At 41.2% G+C, this 20591-nt stretch overlaps 4 protein-coding genes across 5 annotated transcripts in view; 3 read left to right on the top strand and 1 right to left on the bottom strand.

The window, feature by feature from the left end:
• The window catches only part of phactr3b (phosphatase and actin regulator 3b), a gene marked incomplete at its 5' end in the record, with an annotated part of 30742 nt that extends 24284 nt beyond the window's left edge, over positions 1-6458 (bottom strand). The window contains one exon of the mRNA XM_083668102.1: positions 6356-6458. Within this exon, the coding sequence (XP_083524228.1) occupies positions 6356-6458 (103 nt within the window). The remainder of the gene's footprint in view (positions 1-6355) is intronic.
• Positions 6459-7193: 735 nt separating this feature from the next.
• On the top strand, positions 7194-11470 carry acot8 (acyl-CoA thioesterase 8). Of its 2 annotated transcripts, XM_083668872.1 has the most exons (6): positions 7194-7387; positions 7651-7787; positions 7890-8115; positions 8383-8540; positions 9249-9440; positions 9601-11456. In XM_083668872.1, the coding sequence occupies exons 1-6, from the start codon at positions 7200-7202 to the stop codon at positions 9714-9716; spliced, it is 1017 nt and encodes a 338-aa protein (XP_083524998.1). In that variant the 5' UTR covers positions 7194-7199; the 3' UTR covers positions 9717-11456. The 2 variants fall into 2 exon arrangements, with proteins under 2 accessions (XP_083524998.1, XP_083524997.1); XM_083668871.1 differs by having other exon boundaries at positions 9249-11470.
• Positions 11471-11661: 191 nt separating this feature from the next.
• Positions 11662-15796, top strand: srsf6b (serine and arginine rich splicing factor 6b). The gene is made up of 6 exons (XM_083668990.1): positions 11662-11862; positions 12229-12404; positions 13740-13861; positions 14000-14202; positions 14365-14442; positions 14538-15796. Exons 1-6 carry the CDS (start codon positions 11756-11758, stop codon positions 15013-15015), a joined length of 1164 nt encoding a protein of 387 aa, XP_083525116.1. The 5' UTR covers positions 11662-11755; the 3' UTR covers positions 15016-15796.
• Positions 15797-16765: 969 nt separating this feature from the next.
• Positions 16766-20531, top strand: ift52 (intraflagellar transport 52 homolog (Chlamydomonas)). The gene is made up of 14 exons (XM_083667528.1): positions 16766-16806; positions 17228-17367; positions 17524-17611; positions 17695-17824; positions 17966-18041; positions 18251-18322; positions 18440-18566; positions 18685-18768; positions 18938-19006; positions 19090-19244; positions 19430-19517; positions 19734-19842; positions 19960-20105; positions 20215-20531. Exons 2-14 carry the CDS (start codon positions 17240-17242, stop codon positions 20257-20259), a joined length of 1317 nt encoding a protein of 438 aa, XP_083523654.1. The 5' UTR covers positions 16766-16806; positions 17228-17239; the 3' UTR covers positions 20260-20531.
• Positions 20532-20591: the final 60 nt, after the last annotated feature.

Consider the following 20591-nt stretch of genomic DNA (forward strand, 5'->3'; position numbering starts at 1 on the left):
CACAAAAAAATAAAACATTTGTCACTGCATTGTGCATAGGCCTATATAATGTATAACTTTCTTAGATTTACAATGGCAGCTCAAAGAGGCACACATTTTATAGGGTTAGGGGTATCCCCTGCATCTTTTGGTGGGAATGTTTTAAGGTGAGCTATACTCATAAAACATATTTAGAACGTTTATTATTAAGAAACAAGATACCGTAGAATATGTTGAAAATACTATGATATGAATAATATGAGGCCATATCACCCAGCCCTAATTTAATTGGAGCACTGACTTTAACTGTGTTACCTTATAGAAACAACTCAATAAAGCAAACATTTATAAATAAATGTCTGTCTTCTTTGCTTTTTGAATAAACTGCACTTACTTTTACTCCTTGAATGAAGCCTTTAGACTTTTACTCAGGTAGCATTTGAATGGATGACTTTCACTTTTACTTGAGTCATTATTTAGCAGGTATCTATACTTTTACTTAAGTATGACTTTCAGGTACTTTTTACATCACTGCCTGACAGTGAGTCAGAGAACTTTAGATGCCGCAGATGCAGCAAGTAGCTTACTTGTTTTTCAGAGCTTTATTTATGCAATACCTTCCAATACCTTAGCTCTCCTCTCTCTCCTCCTTGGGGACAAGTAAACAGGCAGGTGATTGTGCTGTTGGCTATAGTTAGACAAGTTGTGTTTCTGTCAACCCCCCCAACACTGAGAAGAAAACACTGGTATTCTGTAGGCTACCATACATCCAAGCAGTCACTCAGAAGTGGGGAAAACTTGCAATTTGAGTGATTGATGATCACTGAAGGAGGGCCTCTCACATTTCAAGGTGTACCATTGTACCATTGATATTTTTATTGTTTATTTAACAAAAGTGGTTTATTTAACAAAAACTAATTTCATGTGTGCAAAAATATGTGAACCTCTTCAGTCAATAGATTGTGGCACCTCCATTAGCAGCAATAACTTGGAGTAAATGTCTCGTATAGCCAGAAATGTCTTGTATAGTCTCTGACATCTGTTTTGAGGGATTTTTGCCCACTCCTTACAGAACTCAGCCAATTGAGTGAGGTTTGAGGGGTGTCTGGCATGAACTGCCCACTTCAGGTCCTGTCACAGCATCTCGATTGGATTTAGGTCAGAACTTTGACTTGGCCAATCCAAAACACAAATCTTCTTTCTCCTGAGCCATTCTTTGGTAGATTTGCTTGAATGCTTTGGGTCGTTGTCTTGTTGGAAGACCCATTTTCAGCCTAGCTTCAGCTTCTTGACTGATGGCTCGACGTTCTGTTCAAGAATCTCCTGGTATACCTCAGAATTCATGGTTCCCTTAATGATGTGGAGTCGTCCAGGTCCAGAGGAGGAAAAGCAGCCCCAGATCTTGACATTCCCACCACCATGTCTGTTGGGATAAGGTTCTTTTGGTGGTAGGCAGTGTTGGGTTTCCGCTAAACATAGTGGTTTTGATTGTGACCAAAAAGGTAAATTTTGGACTCATCTGTCCAGAGAAACCTTCATGCTTGTCCACGTGGTCTCTGGCAAAATTAAGACGGGTAGTTTGGTTCTTTTTTGACAGCGTCTTCTTCCTAGGAACCCTCCCATGAAAGCCATTTTGATTCAGTGTTCTTCTTATTGTTGAAGCATGCACAGTTACCTGAGATGCAGCAAGGGAGGTCTGCAAATATCTAGATGTTATGTTTGGGTTAGCTTTTACCTGATTTATTATTTTTCTTGTAGCTCTTGGGGATATTTTGGAAGGGCGTCCACTAGGCTGAGTTGCTGTCATGTTAAATGCTCTCCATTTGTAAATTATTTGCCTCACAGGGAAATGATGGAGCTCAAATCTTGTTGAGATGATTTTATAGCCTTCCTCAGACTGACTCACTACCCTCTTCTTGATGTCCTCTGAGATCTCCTTTCCTCTCGGCATGGTGTGTTTTGCATTCACCTTTATGGGTAACAAAAACTGACCAGGTTTCTTATCTCTATTTATCAGAGTCCCACCCAAACTCTTTCCTAAAGATCTCTCCTTTGATTGTTTCATTTGGTACCCAATTAATTACCCAACTGATTCTACCTACCTACTTGATATAACCAATGCAACTTGGGGTTCACTTATTTTTGCACCTGCACTAATTTCTTTATAATTTAGTTTTTCTACTACACGCATGAACCAACATCCTCTAAACCAACATATGGGATTGGTAAATATAAACCTGTTATGTCAGATAAAAAAGACTGGTTCTGATTAAAGAAAGATTTCCTGGTAAAAACTAAAAAAATCTTTAATTGCACAAGGAGGTTCACAAACTTTCAAGCAGCACTGTATATTCACAACTCTCTAAGTCTTATTACAACACTCCAGTGCTGTCAGCCTCCCAGCCTGTGCTCATGCTCCTCCACTCCACTTGGTCAATGACAAGGCCAAACCTGTGACAGTGCTGCTGATGGTAGTATGGCTTTGGGCTGTCAGTTTGTCAGGAACACTAGGCTGTAAGGGACATTAACTCACATCACGACTTCCCAGAAGCACACAGCATGATGGATCTCAGCTCTGAACACAGACACCATTATGCCATCATACATCTAACAATAGGCCTAAATGAGAGCATTTGTGCCACAATCATGCTCAATACATTTGAAGTATGAATAAAGGGCACTGGAATTAAGTGTTTTTGAATAAATGGAGCAACTATAAACATATTTCACATTCCTCTGATTCTTAAGCAAATGTTTTTGTTTGTTATGCTTTTGTGGCTGTAACACAGAGGCTTAGCACATGTTTCTGAGTGAACTGAAACATTGGCTCTCATCCTGGCCAACATGTGGGAGGATGATGCCAGGTACTGTTTGCTATTCTCTTTGTGCTGCCCTCCCGTTGGAACGCTCAGACTTAATCACAGCCCTGAATATTCACTGCAGGGAGAAGACACACCAGCTATATATAGAGCCCCTGATTAATAAAACATGAACCATGTCGATTCAAACACAAGGGGTCCTAATCTTCCTCATCAGGCCGCCCCCCGTCTACTGGATGTGAGCAGCTAAGACAGAGCTGACAGTGGTTTGAGGATCGATGAATGGAGGAGTGGTGGACAGAGTCCAAAGAGTGGGAGAGTCTTTGATGTGACAGCACCATGTCAGATTAGAACAACAGGATCAGCTCCAATGGGGGGACAGGGGGAGTGAGGTAGCCAACACAGGCTGGAGGCAACAAGATATCTCCATAATAAAACCGAGGGCATACACACACAGCTACCTACGTACTAACTTAAGTACTGCCCTTAAGCCAGAAGTGAAATGAGTTGGCCTCAGAGAGAATCCTATTTGAAACTGTGTTGTCTAGCCTGCACATGACAATAAAATTGGACCGCTATCCTGAGCCAGTCACATGGAAACATGGAATTGAGCAGCATAGAAGTCTGACTTTGCAGTTGCCTCTGATACAGGGTATGATGCTGAATATAGACATATATTTTTGTTTTCTATGGATTGTTTGTGGAAAGCTTGTTCGCACACACAAATCTATATTTCTAAAGCTTTCTTTGGCTAAGTTATTATTTTCAATAAACTACAATTCAATAATTATCAGATTATTCACTCATTTTTAACTTAATACGCTTCCAGTGATTAAAGAATAGGGGCTAATTTGTATATCGAGATTTGCCTATTGCCGTGCTGATTCACTGTGACATTGCCCAGTCGATTGTTGTGTTCTCTGACATCTGTCTCGCTCCCTCCTTCTTTTTTTTTATTCAAGCCTTTATAGGGAGGCTTTAGCTCTATTCCTCAAGTGCATGTTCAGGAGCCAAGATCAAAGCCGCAGTGAGGGTGCTAGGGGGATGAAAGGGTTAGCTAGCACTGAGCAGAGGGTATGGGCAGAGAGATGGGGGAGGGCAGGTTCTCACTGCTGCATTGCCCTATCTGTCTATGCTGCATGGGAAGCAGCCAGCCAGCTAGTTTTGGGAATCTGCTGCTCTGCTGCTGTAGGGGAGCCGTGCTCATAGGGGGAGGTCTGTATGAAGATGAACATACTGGATGGTAATAAATGATAAGTGACAGAACCCTCCTGTCAGTGTTGTCTCCGAGATGTTTATGAGATGTTCCAGCCTCATCATTACATAACTACAACAGCAACATAACAAACATTGAATTTGATACGGAGGGCATGAAAGTAATAACAGTGTCCCTGTTGGCAAGAAAAGTTTGATAATGCAACCGCAACACACAGAAAATAAAGACCATCTGAACCGTGATGCAATAACACTACTATTTTATTTGACACTTCATATCAAGGGCACAAACATCTGACATACATTTGGGAAGAGACTATCATGATCTGAATACGGGAGATGCAGATTTTATTAGGTACAAGGTCCTTAAGAATAAATAGCAACAGCATCATAACCAAGCACTTTGTGGTGGAAAGTCCTGATATGATTATTTTTTGTTTTGCGTACTCTAATCTACATTGTTCATATGGAAACCCTCCCCCACACTTCAGAGGCTGATGTAGGATTCAGTAATTGGACTGTGTTAAAAGATCTTTGTTTGTACACACATGCAGCTGCTGTACAGTATTGGATTTACAGTATGACTAATCATTTGGATCCCTTTCTACTGTTACAATATTGTGATACCTAGATTATGTTGGTTTATGTAATGCATTGCTGACTGAATGCATCAATACTGTAATGCAAGAGCGATTTATTACAATTTTGAATTGATCAACTGTTTTTTTTCTATCAAAGTAATGTTGGAAGACATGAGCAAAATTTCAATATTATAAATTTGATGAAATCCATTTGATTAAACAGGAGAAATGACTTTAGGCTAGATGATGAATTGTTCTGCATAGTTCTGATTTCTACAGTAACCTGGTACTGACCAAAGTGTTCATGTCTCATCATAATGAAATGGAACATACATGACCATGCACATAACGATACACTGAAGCACATTTTATAGACTCACAATTCAAAGATGACGAAGTGACTATCTGTTGACTCTTGAGGAGAATATACTCACTGTAATGCTTACAGTGAAAAGGTGAAGTTTCTGTAAATGCACCACTGAAGTAGACAGATAAGTACCATCTCGGCTCACAGTGGGGGTGCCAAGTGCTAGGCTCAGCCATTTGGATCACCATTGAAACAGCTAAATACGCAACCAGCACTGTCATCAGATTCTCCCCAACACACTTAGTTCTCAAGTGATGACAAGGTTCACACACTCGTTTGTCCATGACAGCTTAATGATGTTTCATGGCTGGAAAAAATGCCAGCCAATAAAAGATTGCTGATTGTTAGAAAAGAATTAGGTAACATTGTTGTTTCTGTAATAAGATAATCCTCACCACCTCAACCATTATAACAAGGATGGAGTGCCAACATGGATGTAGCAACCTTGTCTGTAGATGCCTGACAGCCTGAGTTCATTTTGAGACTTTTAAAAATATGGTGTTGAACATGCAGTATCTGATGTTACAAATATATAAATGCTGATATGGAGGATGCTGTTCCTGAAAAAGAACAGATAAGTTCAGGTGAATAAATGCTCTACTCTGATAGTTTATTGGTTTCCTAGAATTTAGTTCTCAGTGTATTTTATGGATCAACATAGTCTCTTTTGACAGCCAAATATAGTCCATGATCTGGCAAGCAAGACGGTGATCAACAGGGTGTTTTGACCATGTAAAAAGCAGGGTTGCTGCACCATATAACTAAGCAAATTATTATAACCAAGCAGAATTTAGTTCAGCACTATTGATTTTGCTAAACCTATTCTAATGCATGTCTAGCATAAAGATGGTAATTTACATTCACAAAATTTATTAATAACCTTCACTTATAACAGGCTCACCTGAAGAATGTCTGCAATGCAGCCATTATCAAAAAGGCTAATCTCATCTGCCATGTAAGGGACACTGAGATATATATACAACAGGTAATATACGCTATGTTTCAGGTGTTTTACAATTGCACAGACATTGCTCAGCTGACCGACATAAAGACACATTTGATCAGGGAGGAGATAGCATAGCCTACTGTTCATGAAGCCCTTCAACTAATAATTATTCAGAATAAAAAATATCAATGAAACTAAGCGGGTTTTGATGCGCCTATTAATACGTAGTCTGTAATATCTGTGCTCCACATACAATGTAAAAACAATTCCTTAGATCGCGTTAGCACATGCAAAGGGCGCGTGACGCCTGGAGCATACATCTACCAGACCAAGACAATGGATAATATGTTATTTGCGACAAAAAAATGGAAGCATGAACAATAAAGTCTGTATAAATAAGAAATGAAAACAGGAATCTCAACTACGCAGGACAATGTATGCACCTTACCTGCACTGTGCGCTCCGATGCGAGCCTCAATGATGCTGCTCGGGTCACTTTGAGATCTACCTCGCTGCAGCACACAATCCTCCACCCCATCTGATGTAGCCATGGAGATAGAAAAAGCAGAATGTAAAATGAAATATTGAAATGTTATTAGCGGCAGCCAAGGTCACCACCATCCAGTAGTATTCAAGATTTAATTTGGTTGGACAACTGCAGCTTTTGGTACCCGAGAGGCAATGGTAAAGGGAAAACCCATTAGTAGCGCGCGCCTCTTTCTGCATTCGCGTGTGCCATGGAGCGCGCATGAGCTTTTTGGAGGGGAGTGGGAGGGGGTGAGTGGCTATGCGTAGCATGTTTTTCCAATGTTATTTATTAAATAAATGTATACATTCAGCATGGTAATTTGCTAGAACACTTTTGCATCAGCATCAGATGCATCATATTGTAAGAATAGGACTGCAAGAAATCATCTCTTACACCCAGTGGTTACATACAACACCCAACCCTCGGAATTCCATTAAATTAATCACTGGCAAAAGGCTCCAGTGAATTGCCCCAATAATTAAAAATAAATACAGGCTCGATGGATTTGCTGTGGTTCCAAATGGTGTAGGTGTGTTGTTGTTTGTTTATTTCTGTGTAACCCACAATGAAATGAATGTCAGAGGTGGGGATGCGCAGTGCCTGCCTGTAGCACATCTGACTTACAGTATATTGATACAGTACATTTCTGGTACAGCTCCTCCACACTAGATGGCGGTAATGCGACATTCTGTTAGTTTGTCAGCGTTGATAGCACACGAGCAACGAGCGAGTCTTAACTTCACGACACAAATTAAATTTGGGCATGGCTGAGAATGACGGGAAAGAAGATGCTAAGAAACATCTCAAGTACATTGGCAGTGGCCCTGTTGCGAGTTCATCTGAAGACAGCCTCGATCTTACCCCTGGCGCCGCTGAAATGTCACAGGACCTTCGAAGTGTCTTGGTCACCAGCGTTTTGAACTTAGAAAAGCTCGACCTAGATCTCTACAGGTAGCCTGCCTGTTGCTGCTGCACCAGTACGGTGACACTCGTCATGACCGACCGAGCCGGATAGAATCCTCCTCTATGCAGTCCTATGCCATAGGTTATGGATGAATAAGAGTCGGAGACTTGCTGCGAAATGCTATCCAGCTAGCCTGACCTTTAGTAGTACTTATCTTTAGTAGTAGGCCTAGCTGTTTACTGCTACTTTGATAACATGGTAAACGTTAGATGTATTCCCTGTTAATGTACTATGTCTGTTTCTTTCGTAGAGGAAAGCACCATTGGGTACCCCGCAGTCAGCGTCTCTTCGGGGGGCAAATTATTGGTCAGGCCCTGGTGGCCGCTGCTGAATCGGTCAGTGAGGATATCTATGCCCATTCCCTTCACTGCTACTTTGTACGCGCGGGTGAGATGGTGTTGAAATAACCACAGGCAAATGCATTTCAGTACTGTACCACAATAAAGTGAATAAACAGCAATAGATCATCTCCAATTTATGGTTTTGCAGGAGACCCCAAGGTCCCGGTGTTGTACCAGGTGGAACGCACACGGGATGGTCGCAGTTTCTCTGTGCGCTCTGTGAAGGCCATCCAGCATGGGCAACCCATTCTCATCTGCCAGGCATCCTTTCACAAGCTGCAGCCCAGTCCCTTGCAGCATCAGTTTATCATGCCGACTGTTCCCCAGCCTGAAGATCTGCTCACTGTAGAGGAACTCATTCATCTCTACCTTAGGTATAATACTATATCCATCCTTGCAGATATTTTTTTATAAATCTCAAACATATCATGACAGTCAGTAAATGGTAGGTCTCCATGTGCCTCAGCTATCCACAACTTTTCATACTTGCTAAGACTATCATCATGTTTGATGCTACACAAAGTGTAGTGAGAGAATTGAAGAATTTGGCCAGCCTAGATGTGACCCTGAAAAGAACCTTCTCTACCTCAGAAATCTCTACCTCTGAACTGGTATATGCAATTATGCATTGTATTTTACAGTAAGTCAAACCTGGCTGAGAAATCAAAACAAGGACTCAACAAACTATTGGCTGATGAGGTCCCCATTGAGATCAAACCAGTCAACCCGCCAGACTTCTACAGGCGTGAGGCCCTGGAACCAAAGAAGCTGTATTGGGTGCGAGCACGAGGACATATCGGTAAGGTGTAATAAAACAAATGCTAAAAGTTCTTTATTGTTACATTAATGAGATGCTTGGGTCACAGGGCCTCAAAAATGTTGTACACAATGAACATATATGATAAAACTTCCTAAATGCTCCAATAAAATACACCCTAACTAAACTAAATTGCACAATATAAATACAAGTATAATATTAAATAACAATAGATGTGACATCCCACACTTGACATCCCACATCATGAAGACCAGGGAAAGACTGGTGCTAGCACATATGAGGCCCCTGGTGAAGACATCCTTGGACCCCCTGCAGTTTGCCTACCAGGGAAGACATTGGTGTGGATGATGCCATCATCTACCTGCTACACAGAGCTCACTCCCATTTAGATAAGGCTGGCAGCACTGTGAGGGTCATGTTCTTTGACTTTGACAGTGCATTTAACACCATACAGCCTTTACTACTTGCGGATAAGCTGCTGAGGATGCAGGTGGACTCCCCCATTGTTTCTTGGATTATAAACTACCTGACCAACAGGCCACAGTTTGTACGGCTGCAGGGATGTGTGTCAGACTGGGTGGTGAACAGCACTGGCGCCCCCCAGGAGACAGTTCTGTATAGCACTGCACTAAGCAAGAGAGGGTCACTATTGGTGCTACAAAGTGTGGGCATAAATCGTGCCCTTACTTCTACTCCAGATCAATCACAGTTCCTTTTTTACCCCTCCAGGTAAAGGTGACATGAAGCTGCACTGCTGTGTTGCTGCCTACGTGTCAGACTACTCATTTTTGGACACCGCACTGCTGCCTTACCCAAACCACAGAGCGCAGTTTTCTGCCTCCCTGGACCATGCCATGTGGTTCCACAGCACCTTCAGGGCAGATGAGTGGATGTTGTATGAGTGTGAGAGTCCATGGGCAGGTATGTCTCTTTCTGCTTCCGTCAGTTGCTCTGAGGTTGTTTTGTCTCTCTACATTTTGTGTGTGTGTGTGTGTGTGTGTGTGTGTGTGTGTGTGTGTGTGTGTGTGTGTGTGTGTGTGTGTGTGTGTGTGTGCGCACGTGTATGCACGTTAACCTACAGGGGGCAGCAGAGGACTAGTTCAAGGACGCCTTTGGAGAAGAGATGGCATGTTGGCAGCCAGCTGTGCCCAAGAGGGGGTTCTGCGAGTGAAAGCTGAGACGCAGAGTAAACTTTAGGACGAGTATAGAAATAGATCCATTTGCTCCTCATAATGCACACAAGCTATTCTATGGAAGCTTTGGACTTTATAAACCCTTCTTTGTCCCAATTTTACACTTGTGTGCACTTGTGCACCCCCCGTCCCCTACATGGGTGTAAAACCATAGGATTGATCAATGTATGCATGGGCAGTTACAAAAATTGTATGCTTTTGAATCCATGTAGGGGAGTGCACTAGTCCATACTTCAGGAAAAGGGTGGAGAATTGAGGGCCTGGCTTCAGCAACTCTTGGAGGACAATGGAACTTGATACTTATTGTTTAAAACCAACACGTTTCGGCCCCCTTTTGCCCTTCTAATTTTGCCTTTAAATGGGTGACCAAGCAATGAATGGAGCAGTATGCAAACAACCTGGACTAGGCTTCTATTAATTGTAACAGCATTACTGTTGTAGCACTTCAGCTTCTACAGTATATTTACACCAATTTCAGAGCTGGCCAGGCTGCTATTGTTGGATGCTTCTTTGAATACTCTTCTCTTGTAAACACACTGATGTCTAGCTATTTACTTCCATAGTAATCCTTTCTTGACATGTGTGTCCTAATCATGAAAGATGATAAAACTGTTATAGTGATTTATCTGTTTGTACCAAGGAAGTTATCAGTGTACCCCCTCCTTGGACCGTCTGACACTGATTTTGAAATTATTTTGTCATTGTTCTTGATTGTATTTGTAGATAAATAATAATGGTTTATTTTACAATTGTCTTCTGTTATTAATGTTGTGAACAGTTTCAGACAAGATTTTATTGATGGGCTTATTTATTTTTTTATTTTCTTTCTTTCTGGCTGGAAATTGTATTTGTTTGTTGACAAGAACTCTTCAATAGAAACAATACATAATACAGAAATATTCAGTGCTGCTTGAAAGTTTGTGAACCCTGCAGGGATGGTCATTATTTTTGGATAAAATATTAAAATGAAGTTATAAAATATTTATCTAAATTCATAATAAAGACATTCCAAATAAAGGACACGAACAAAAAAGATAGATTTTCATAGTTTATTTAATGAAAGTGCTTCATTTGACAACTCAGATTTCATGTGAACCTCTTCAGTCAATAGATTGTGGCACCTCCATTAGCAGCGATAACTTGGAGTAAACGTCTCGTAAACGTATATCCACTAATCAGTCTCTGACATCTGTTTTGAGGGATTTTCGCCCACTCCTCCATAGAGAACTCAGCCAGTTGAGTGAGGTTTGAGGGGTGTCTGGCATGAACTGCCCACTTCAGGTCCTGTCACAGCATCTTCCCCAGACTGATGTCCTCTGAGATCTCCTTTCCTCTCTGCATGGTGTGTTTTGCTTTCACCTGTATGGGTAACACAAAACTGACCATGTTTCTTATCTCTATTTATCAGAGTCAAGCCCAAACTCTTTCCTAAAGATCTCTCCTTTGATTGGTTCATTTGGTACCCAATTATTTACCCACCTGATTCCACTTACCTACTTGATTTAACCAATGCAACTTGGGAGTTCACTTATTTTTGCACCTGCACTAATTTCTTTATGTTTTTCTACTACACACATGATTTCCTCTAAACCAACATATGGAATTGGTAAATATGAACCTGTTATGTCAGATAAAAAAAAGACTGGTTCTGATTAAAGAAAGATTTCATGGTAAAAACAAAAAAAATCTATAATTGCCCAAGGGGTTCACATACTTTCAAGCAGCACTGTACATCATGTTACAGAAGATTACAATTGTTTTCACTTTTGAACATACTTAGGCCTACATAAACACTGATCGAGTGATACGTAAATAATCCATTCACACAAAATTATACAATTCACAAAAAATAAATAAAATATTGCATAAAAAACGTGATGTATTTCCACGATGCTGTATTCAAGGGGGCGAGCACAAGAAACGTCAGAGCCCAGTTTAGTGCACGTTCATGCTGCGCTAGTTCAGTGTGCAAACGAAGTCCAAATACATTATTTGAAGGGGGCCTAGTAGCTAGAAGCTTCTATTCTCCAAATATTTGACGAAATGCCGCGTGTTTACGTCGGCAGGTTGAGCTACAATGTTCGCGAGAAGGACATTCAGAGATTTTTCAGCGGTTACGGCAAACTACTTGAGATTGATCTGAAAAATGGGTAAGAATATGGACGGTTTGCAGGAGGAGTTGAGAATCCATGTTTGATGCCTCTGACAGCCAGCTACCGCTAGCCAAATTTTGACACGGGCAATATGCAGAGAAACGCTACAAATCAGTTCAGAAATATTAAACTGTAACTTTAGCGAAACTTAGCTTGCCATTTCATAATTATTTGCATGTCAGTCAAATTGAATCGTGCAAAAACGTGGTTGTATCAGCGTTTTTGGAGTAGCAATCTCCACCACATGGGGCAAGATGGCGGATGGTCTAATATATAACTGAGAGGAGTAGCCAGGGAAGTTGGGGCTTAGTGTGAATCATTAAATAATGTTTGATTATTTTTGACATTCATTCCCTGTTGCAGATATGGCTTTGTGGAGTTTGAGGACACGCGTGACTCCGACGATGCTGTGTACGAGTTGAATGGGAAAGAACTGTGTGGAGAACGAGTCATCATTGAACATGCGCGTGGACCTCGGAGGGACCGGGATGGACACGGTGGAGGTGGAGGTGGAGGAGGTTATAGTGAAAGAGGGCGCAGTAAGTGCACTCTTATTTCAGCTTAGTTAGTAGCATCCATTCATTTTAAACTCTCATCTTATCTCAGGTACGAAGAGTTCCAGCCAGCAGGAGGCAGTCATGTCGACTATTGTTACATAATTATTTTTCAACTGACATGGCTAAATGGTTTATTTGTGTTGCCTGGGAAATGCTTAGTTTTTACAATGTGTTTTGCTGTAAGCAGTATCTTCATTGCTGAATATGTTTCTGAGGGCATCACTGATCGTCCCAATTTGTTCAAAACATCACCTGGTGGGGCTGTTTATCTCTGCACAGAAGAACACACTTAGTACATGCAGACCTGGAGTTTACCTTAGTGTTGGGTATGGGAGGTGGGATACTAGATGTAATGTTTGCATTTCAGCTCTGTTGCTTCACTATTTGATACTCAATATTCTTCCTGTGTTTTGTGTGTAAGCAATCTAGCTGTTATGCAAGCAACAAAGACATGTAAAGATGCAATGTGTTTATACCATTTGACTTCAACATTAACAAAGTCCTTGATGTTTCAATTTGAAAGAGTCCACTGCGGGCTGAGTCCGAGTCCATTGAGGCTAAGATGACTGGCTAAGATGACTGCCTGTCCCGTTTGGCCTTGGCTTTCACCTTACAATGTGTGTGTGACCTTTGCCCTTTGACCCTTGGCTGACATAACCGGAAGCCATGATGACAGCATCCTTTTGCCAATAGACCAGGGTGATGGTGAGGAATCCCATTGGTTTTTCTGTTGAAAGAAATATCGCGAGGTTGAAGCCAAAACATGTTGCTGTCTGTTCTTCTTTGTAAGAGAGCAGTTTGCATCTTTTATGAGTCATTGGCTGTCATTAGACGGTGGTAACTTTTTCAGCTGTTATGAGTTGGTAGTCAGTCACTTTTCCCCTCCTAGCAGTATTGTGTGAGTGACGTATACCTTTTTTGTTTTTTAAAAGAAAATATAATTAATGTTAGGTTGAGGTCCATGCAAGGTGTACCTATCTCTGGAGAAATTGACATTTCTGTTCTTTGGCTTGTAGCCTAAGCAAAGACCAGGAATGCTGTCTATCCCTCTCTATAAAGTGTTGCTTAGTTGGACAGTGGCTAAATATATTTTAACCAGTTCTGCAAAGGCATTTTTAGACCATAATCAGAAATGCCAGAATGTCAGGGAGCTAGTGGCCTGATTTTGACTTGAAGCGTCTAAGCACGATAGTTCCACATGGATAAAGGATCTGCATTTTTCAACCTATATGCTTCCATTAGATTCCCACTGCCCCAGTGTAGCCGCTGTAGACTGCCATTTTGCCATATTGACTCTGTTTTCCATGTTCTTTAAAGGCAGTAGTGGTTACAGCAGCAGAAGCCGCACTGGCAGGGATAAGTATGGGCCACCTGTGCGCACAGAGTACCGTCTTATTGTGGAGAACCTCTCAAGCCGATGCAGTTGGCAGGACCTAAAGGTGAGCACTGTCAAGTCTGTTTATATTTCCTAGCTCTGAAAACAGTGAAAAACTGCGCCTAATCCACCAGTTTGTTGGGTTCACTTTTGTTTGATTTTGCATGTATTGTGTATATTGATGATGTATGTTGCTTTACAGGACTTCATGCGCCAAGCTGGTGAAGTGACCTATGCTGATGCTCATAAGGAACGAACCAATGAGGGTGTCATTGAATTCCGGTCCCAGTCGGATATGAGGAGGGCCTTGGATAAGTTGGATGGCACCGATATCAACGGGAGGAAGATCCGTCTGGTGGAGGAAAAACCTCACCGCCGCCGCTCCCACTCTGGCAGCCGATCAAGGTAAGGACCGGAATATCGACGCAGCTGTTAATTAGTTCCCCAGTGGAACCATGCATGTTGATTTCTAACTGGCGGTCACCCAGAACAGTGCATGTGTAGCATAGATTGCTACTTGATACAAGGCTGTCCATAAATCAACCGTCAACGTGGTTGCCTCTTCAGGTCTCGCAGCAGGCGTCGCTCTCGCAGTAGGAGCCGGAGAAGTAGAAGTTCTCGCAGCCACTCCAGGTCCCGCTCGCAGTAAGTACAATGAAAACACTGCATCGGCAAACGAACAACTGTCTAGTTTTTAAAGAAAGAGGATGTTTTGAATTCTTACATTTGGTTCTTTGCAGCTCTCGGTCCCGCAGCAAGCGTCGCTCCAGGTCGGGACGCAAATCTCGCTCCAGGTCAAGGAGAAAGTCCCACTCCAAGTCTCCAGCCAAGTCCCCCAAGTCCCGCTCACGCTCCCACACCAAGAAGTCTAGATCTCGCTCCCACACTCGCAAATCTCGCAGCCGCTCTGTGAGCCAAAAGTCCCGCTCACGCTCCGACACCCGCAAGTCTCGGTCCAAGAGTCTGTCTAAAGTCAAATCTGAGCGTGAGTCCCGAAGCCGCTCTAAGGAGAAGTCTGTCAGCAAGAAGTCCCCAAGCCGCTCTCCGTCCCCCACAGAGAATGGTCATGGAGAGTGTGCCAGGTCTGCATCTAAATCTCCCTCCCCCCAAGAAGCCCGCCACCCCTCAGTGTCCCCAGCCAAGCATTCAGCATCCAGCTCCCCCTCACGCTCTAAATCCCGCTCTCGTTCACGATCCAAGTCGGCTTCCCAAGATTAAGTGCATTTCTTGTAACTCAATGAAGTTAAAGGTGGTTTGGAAAGATAATCTAATCGAATGCAGCTCCAAGTGTTTCAATTTGGCCCTTTTAAGCACTTAGGAGGGTATTGGAGTTGTGATTGTTGTAGAACTTTTTTTTTTTTTTTTTTTGCTTTGCATGAGAGCCAGCCTTGGAGACCTTAGAACTCACCAGAGATTCTTCTTGTGTATTTTATTTTTCTGAGATTGCACATGCTTAGTCTGGTTGTCCTCTTCTGAATTTCTTTACTCTGGTCCTGCATTAGCAAGGTGTTTATAAAAAATCAAGAATGAAGTGGGAAATTAAGTATGAAAATATTCCCATTGAACGTATCCAGCCTAGTTTTTGCTCAGTTCCCCCTAATTTACCGTTAAATATTCAGGATATGAATTATGCAACCTCATGAGCGGGGCAGCTAGAAGTGTTGCTATTTTTGAAAGTGTTAATTGATGCGATGTCTGAATAGAAAGTAATTTGAATATCAATCATACAAATGATGTATTACTATGATGTATTAGTCATTACACCATTTGTAAAGAAAAATATCTGTGAAGGCAAGCTCTGAGATTTTCTGTAGATTTCCTGTAGATTTTCCCTGGCTTAATCGATTAGGCCTAGCTTTTTTAAGGAAATGTGTTAATCACTCATTTGTAATGTTTTAGGTAAATAAACAGTCTTGATATATCTGTATGTTTGGATGTTCTACCTTTTGAGATGCCCATCATATTTTGGATCCGATTGAAATAAAGTAAATCCTATCCATCTGAAGTTGTAATGAGGCTTGGTGATGCTTTATGTTGAAGTACTTTAAGAGTGCACGGTTACACTACAGTATTTAACTTGCCCATAGGTGTTCTTAGGTTGGGTGACATTTGGCAGACAAGCTGATAATGCCACTCTGTCTGTGGAGCATATAGGCTTAATGCCTAAGGAATAGAAGGCTATATGAATGGGCCCTCCCTGAACACATACACTTACCTCTTATATGTAATTATATGTGGAACACATACAATATATTTGAACAATATCAGACAGATTCAGCAAGTGAACTCTGAAAGTGCTGAAAATCATATTGAAGTAAAATATGTTCAGCTCAGTTCCTTATATAGTCTTTGTTAAATTAATGATTGATATACTTTGGCCCTGATTCTTCCACATGGTTCAAAAGAAAACTGGCAGAGAGGATCGATGTTGCTCAAGAGTTTGAACATTATTTTCTGATGGAGTGAGGACAGACCTATATCCTATACTCACCCACCCAACTTGATTTTGTAACAGGAAATTCTTAGCTGTGTTATTTGTCCACAAATTCAATCTAATTGTTACTCATACTTTTTTTTTTTTTTTATGATCATATTCAGATCAGCTTTACAGAGCCTAGAACCAGCATAAAGTTACAATCCCTCAACATTGTGTACAAGCCAGTCACACCCTCTCAACAATTTCTCACCCACTTAACATTCATGAGTCTTTCACAGTAAAATCCCTGTTTTTCCAGTTTGTTTCCCGTGCATGCTTCTGGGATCACTCTTTGAATTTTACATCTTCACTTCCTCCCTTCCTTGAAGAAATCACTGAAATGAAAGGAAACAAAGCTACGATGAGGAAACCAGATAGGGACTTTGAAGAGGGAGGAAGGAAGGATGCATTGATGAGTATTCGAAAAGGGTCGTGGTTTTTGCTGTTGCTATGCGAGTTGTTACTATGTGATTACTGTTCTGTACCCATAATGCACCAAGAGAGTCTTCAGGCAGTGTAGATGGTTTTCAGAGGTAATTTCATAGGTAGCCTGGTTGATAGCTAGCGTTTAACATGCGTTTATTATGCTTTATTCGGGGTGCAGCTACTTTGATGTAATAAAGCTTCCAAGAAAATAGCAAAACTTTGCTCGATTTAGTTTTGTGCACTATCGTTTACAAGCTAAGTAGCTAGCTAGCTAGTTGTGTGCCTGACTCCATTGCTATCTTGTCTAGCTACCCAGTCATAACGTTGAGTAACTGAATCATGTGAATTCGTTGCTGACTATCCCAAATCGATGTTTAGTTGATTGGCTATAGTTAGCTACTTCAGCTACCTACCTGCCTACTTTGTGTTGTTGCTGCACCAAGGCAGGTAGACTGGCTAGAACATTAAATTAGCTAGCTAGCTATATGTACAATCAATGCAAATAATGCCACAATATGTCTTCTGCAGGTCATTGAATTAATGCTTACAATGGATAAGGAACAGCGCAACAGTGTTGTTTTTAACGCCTCAAAGAGAGAGCTGTTTACTGCTAACAATGGTTACAAGTCCCTGCAGAAGAGACTACGGGCTCAATGGAAAATTCAAAGGTATAGGTATTAACTACTTCAACTATATCTATTAGAGGAGCTTCAAATTAATCAATAATACGTTATACGTCATATAAACAAATAATACGTCATTAGACATATAGCTTTGTCACTATAAAGTGATGTGGTGTGGTTAATGTAATTTTTTCCACTCAGCATTAAAGAGGAGCTCTCCTTGGAGAAGTTGAATGGTGTTAAATTGTGGATTACAGCTGGTCCAAGGGAGAAGTTCACCGCTGCAGAGGTGCCTGTCAATCGAAATATGTTTATGCTGATATCTAACTGGTACAGTTACGTCGTAACATGATGCACTATATCTTGTTTCAGCTGGAGGTTCTTAAACAGTACTTGGATGGAGGAGGAGATATCCTTGTGATGCTGGGTGAAGGAGGAGAAATGAAGTATGACACTAATATCAACTTCCTCCTAGAGGAGTTTGGGATAATGGTGAATAATGGTGGGTATCATGACTGAAATATTCATTGTCACATTTAATGTTGACTTCCAGCTTCTGCTGTGAAAATATTTTACTGTCAGTGTTTGAGGTTGTATCGATGATGTGTATTTTGCCTTTATTCTAATTTTCTTGATACTGCAGATGCTGTTGTGAGGAATGTTTATTACAAATATTTCCACCCAAAAGAGGCACTTGTGTCAAATGGTGTTCTGAACAGGTCAGTTGATTAACCACGTATCAATAGAATGCAGAGAGATGGTATAGAGATATGGTTTGTCACAAAGCAATAATGCTTTTAAAACCGCTTTCTTATTTATAATGTTAAATGTCAAAAAGTGATAATGAGATGATGAGTTGAGCTACCTGCAATAGCTATTAAAGATGGGAATGTATTGAGCTGTTCTTTATATACATTTTATCTTTTAGAGAGATCAGTAGGGCAGCTGGCAAATTGGTAACAGGGATCATTGAAGATGAAAGTGCAGGGAACAACGCACAGTAAGTTCTCTCTGCCTTCATGTAATTATTTTTCAAGTATGAGTCATTTTTTTATGCAGGTTACGCTTTGTAATGCTTTTGTTCATACATGTATCCAACTACTGTCTTCTCGTGCAGGGCTCTTACATTTGTGTACCCGTATGGAGCTACATTGAGTGTGATGAAGCCTGCTGTGGCTGTTCTTTCGACTGGCTCTGTCTGCTTCCCCCTCAACAGGCCTGTCCTTGCTTTGTATCAGGTTAAGGTGAGGAGCATGATTATGTTTCCTTTGACTTCTTACAAAACCATGTCAAGAAGATGTATTCATGGCTTTGTCATTTGGTGTGTTTCTGATGGAGTCTCTCTGATCTTTTGTGTTGAAGGAGGCAGGCAAGCTGGCAGTGTTGGGTTCCTGTCACATGTTCAGTGACCAATACCTAGACAAGGAGGAGAACAGTAAAATAATGGTGAGTGCCTGTCATATCAGTTGACTTTGTTTAGACCGCTTGGCACACAGGTGAGCGTCTTTACAGCAACCCGACAAAAGATGTCTGAGTGATCACAAAAGTGATCATCAGTGCCTCTTTGGTAACACTTGTCCTTATTATCTTTCAATGTTTTTTTTTTGCCTCGCAGGATGTTGTTTTCCAGTGGCTCATGACTGATCATATTCAACTGAACCAGATAGATGCAGAAGACCCAGAGGTGAGGTGGTGTGGTTTGGGAGCTGCAGTTTTACCTTTGAGTCCTGTAAGAAAGTTAGTAACCATTCTTTCTGTTGCCTCTAGATCACAGATTATACCATGCTACCAGACACAGGGTGCCTATCAGAGCGACTCAGAGTATGCTTGCAAGAAGGAGACGAAAACCCCAGGGACTTCACGTCCCTCTTTGATATGTCTCTACTTAAGCTATCAACAAACACTTTGCCCCAAGTAATCGGGTGAGAATACTTTACCACTTAAACTGGAAGCACATTACTCTCTATACTACTGTAGGCTGTGGTTGAAGTGGCTACAGGCTATTTTATCTGCTGTGCATCTGTATGGTATGTTTATTGAGAGTATGTTTGTTGACAACAATGTGTTACTTAGACACTAACTACTTGGCCACTACCTCCTCCTGCAGTTCTTACAAGCAGCTGAATGTCAAACATGAGCCACTCCAGCTGATCACACCTCAGTTTGAGACTCCCCTTCCTCAGCTGCAGCCTGCTGTAAGTGTTACCTCAGAACTCCTCTCTTTTTGTATTCTGTCTCACCCAACTGTTGGTTGTTTGTGCATTCTAAATATCCAAATGAGTATTGTCTACTCATTATACACTAGTAGATATGATACTTTTTAATGATTGCTTTGTTGATTAGAAGGTATTTAAATGGGGTGATGCACACTATTGGTAATGACCACATTTATCAACTGTTACTTTATTCAGGTCTTCCAGCCTGCCTTTAGAGACCTGCCTCCCCCCATGCTTGACCTTTTTGACCTTGATGAAACCTTCTCCTCTGAGAAAGTGCGCTTGGCACAGCTCTCCAACAAATGTAAGTGGTCAACTATCATCCCAGATGACACCACCAAATCTTACACATTTTAAGTCATGCAAACATCCATTTCATAAAATGTTTTTTTTGTACCAGTGAAAGTGTGTCTTTTCTCAGGCACAGATGACGATCTAGAGTTCTATGTGCGGAAATGTGGGGACATCTTGGGGGTGACTGGAAAGTTGGACAAAGACCAGAGAGATGCTAAACACATCCTGGAGCACATCTTTTTCCAGGTAGTGGAGTTCAAGAAACTCAATCAGGTGAGCCATATGCATTATACACCCTACTGTATATGCAAATTATATCAAATGATTTTACCAGGTTGACCTAGGCCTTGATGCGATTGACAATGTCCCCCTTCTCTTGCAGGAGCATGATATCGATACAACAGACACAAGATTTTCCCCATTCTGACTAATCGAGCAACCAGAAGGATAGTTTGTACTATTTTGTAGTGCATGTACTGTCTATATTATATCATTCCATATACAGCTTTTCTTATAACTACAGGAAAACTTGCACAATTATAAACAATGTATATAAATAAGGTTTGTTTCCTGGACCAATGATACAGAAATCAAAAAATCTATTCATCTTATTGTATGAGGCCTTTCTCATCGACTTTTGTTGTCACAAAAAGTTTGTAATTTTCTGTGTAATAAACTTTTCTAATGTTATCTTCTATATATCCAAGAGGCATTTCAGATTTAATCAATATCAAACTTTATTTCCATAATAGATTCCTT

The sequence above is a fragment of the Argentina silus genome, assembly GCF_951799395.1.
Source record: "Argentina silus genome assembly, chromosome: 4".
Classification (NCBI taxonomy): domain Eukaryota; kingdom Metazoa; phylum Chordata; class Actinopteri; order Argentiniformes; family Argentinidae; genus Argentina; species Argentina silus.